Below are 2,547 nucleotides of genomic sequence, written 5' to 3' on the forward strand. Positions count from 1 at the left end.
CCATTGGTCAACCATTGGTCATCCATTGGCCATCCATTGGTCAACCACTGGTCAACCACTGCTCAACTGTTGGCCAATCAGAACCTGCAAGTCCTTTTTGCCCAATTGTTTTGCCACGCACCCCATTGCATCTGTGAGAAATGTGAGCGTGTGGCTCTGCAGAGCACAGCGTGGAGGAAAGACAGACAACAGCAGTGCAGCCAAGGGCCCCAGGAAGCCCCATAACCCCACGGGGCCACATGAGCCCCAGCCTGGAGATGCAGCAGGACCCCAAATCCCCTTCAGGCAGTGGGTGCAGGCAGAACCCCCCAGCCCCTCTCACCTCCCACTCTGCCTCCTCGTTGTACCGGGCCGTTTCCAGCAGCTCCTGCAACTGTTTCTGGACCAACTCCTTGCTGACGCACGCCCCGAGCGTCGTCCCGATGCATTTGTACAGAAAGTTCTGGAAGGACAAAGGGGCGTTGGGGATCTGAGCCTCCAGCATGGCTACGAGGAGCTGGGACACAGTGGGGGACAGCAGGACAGACGTCAGGACTGACTGACTGCCCCTGGATGAGCTCTTGACAAGTCGTGGGGCAGAACTGACCGCACGCACTGGAAATGGGAAGAATTCCGTTTCCAAATGCGTCCACCCACCCCAATGAACGCCCTGCTATTTTAATTCTCTCCCGACACCCTTCTCCCAGCAGCAGGAAGGACGATGCTTTGGAAAGCACCATTCGCCAGGCTGGTCCCAGTGAGGACGGACCCAGCGCCAGCCCCGCATCCGTCACCTTCTCGGTGGGGAATCCGTTGTAGCCGTTCAGCTGCCGGCACATCTCTGTCACGAAGTGGCAGATCCAACCGTTGTCCGAAACGGCTGCCAGCGTTTCCTGGAGGAGCTGGGTCACAAAACCACAGGACGGTGAAGGTTGGGAAGTTCTAGAGCTCCCACAGCCCCACCTGGCCCCCACCTTCCACCCCCACCCCCCAGACACCCATCAGTGCTGCTCACACCCCTCTCAGCCTTCTCTCCCCCAGCTGCACAGCCCCGGGGCTCTCAGCCCATCCCCACCAGGAGGGGCTCCAGGCCCCCCCATCCCCACACCCTCCGCTGGGCTTTCCCAGCACTTCCCAGTCTGCCTTGAACTGGGAGCCCAGCGCCGGGCGCAGTGCTGCAGCAGTGCCTGCAGGGCAGAGCAGAGGGGAGCAGCACCTCCCTGCCCTGCTGGCTGCACTCTGGCAACGCAGCACAGGGTCCCGTTGGACCTCTTGGCCACCAAGGTTCACTGCTGGCTCCTGGTCAACCATTGGTGAACCGCTGGTCAACCATTTGACACCTGTTGGTCAACGGCTGACCAACAATTGGTCAACCACTGGGTCAGATGTTGGTCAACCATTGGTCAACCACTGGTCAACCCTTGGGTCAACCACCGTTCAACTACTGGGTCAACCCATTAGTCAACTGCTGGTCAATCATTAATCAATCACTGCCCACCATACCTAAAGGTCCTTCTCTGAAGAGCTCCCTTCCAGCAGCTCAGCCCCAGCCTGTTCTGGTTGTGCAGTCATTCCCCACCCAAGATGGAGGCCCCTCCACCCGCCCCACGTCGAACTTCATGCTGTTTTCCTCCACCCATCACCCTTGCTGTATGTTCCCTGCTCCCAGCCCAGAAATGCACCTTTATTCCCCCTATTCCCAGGCCACGAGAAATGGCCCCAGGTCAATCCAACACCATCAGCAGAGCACCACAAGCTCCACTCGGGTTAATTACCTCTCCATGTCCTGTTTTAAGGCTCTCCAATTAAGCAGCAGACACACTACGGCCCCAGCCCGGTACATGGATCCCAAATACCAGAGCCACCCTCTCTTTGCCATCCCACCTTCGCACAGCAGTGTGGAAGCACTCACCAGCAGCAGCTCCTCCTCCCACTCCTCCAGGTGCAGCGACTTATCAGTGTTCTCTAGGAAAAATCACCTTTGTGCTCTTCCAGCCCCAAAGGGTCTCAGGCAGCCCCCAACCCCACCAAAGAAACCCCCTCCTACCCTCGATGCGCTCCACCAGCACAGGAACCCTTTTGCTCCAGAGCTGCTCCAGGGCAGGGTGAACGCTGCAGCACAACGCCTGCAGGAGCCGCAGGGCTGCTGCACCCCGACCGTCCCCGGTGTACGGCCGGGAGGACACCACCTGGAAAGGGAGAATGAGATGCCTTGGGTTGGGAGGGTCCTGAAAGTTCACAGAGCCATAGAATGGGTTGGGAGAGCCCTTGAAGGTCATAGAGGTAGAGAAGGGGTTGAGAGGGTCCTTGAACGACACAGAGGCATGGAAAACTTGGGTTGGGAGGGTCCTGAAAGTTCACAGAGCCATAGAAGGGGTTGAGAGGGTCCTTGAAGGTCAAAGAGGTAGAGAAGGGGTTGAGAGGGTCCTTGAACGACACAAAGGCATGGAAGAGTTGGGTTGGGAGGGTCTTGAAAGTTCAGAGAGCCATAGAATGGGTTGAGAGGGTCCTTGAAGGACACAGAGGTAGAGAAGGGGTTGAGAGGGTCCTTGAACGACACAAAGGCAT

At 58.1% G+C, this 2,547-nt stretch overlaps 1 protein-coding gene across 1 annotated transcript in view; it reads right to left on the reverse strand.

Moving 5' to 3' along the window:
* Positions 1–322: 322 nt before the first annotated feature.
* LOC122192901 (maestro heat-like repeat-containing protein family member 1) overlaps positions 323–2,547 on the reverse strand; it is a gene marked incomplete at both ends in the record, with an annotated part of 4,737 nt that continues 2,512 nt past the window's right edge. The window contains 4 exons of the mRNA XM_042893585.1: positions 323–442; positions 774–881; positions 1,892–1,944; positions 2,027–2,168. Of these exons, the coding sequence (XP_042749519.1) occupies positions 323–442; positions 774–881; positions 1,892–1,944; positions 2,027–2,168 (423 nt within the window). The remainder of the gene's footprint in view (positions 443–773; positions 882–1,891; positions 1,945–2,026; positions 2,169–2,547) is intronic.

Source organism: Lagopus leucura, unplaced genomic scaffold (assembly GCF_019238085.1).
Source record: "Lagopus leucura isolate 7727_CA_CO unplaced genomic scaffold, USGS_WTPT01 34588-0_obj-0_obj, whole genome shotgun sequence".
Classification (NCBI taxonomy): Eukaryota; Metazoa; Chordata; class Aves; order Galliformes; family Phasianidae; genus Lagopus; species Lagopus leucura.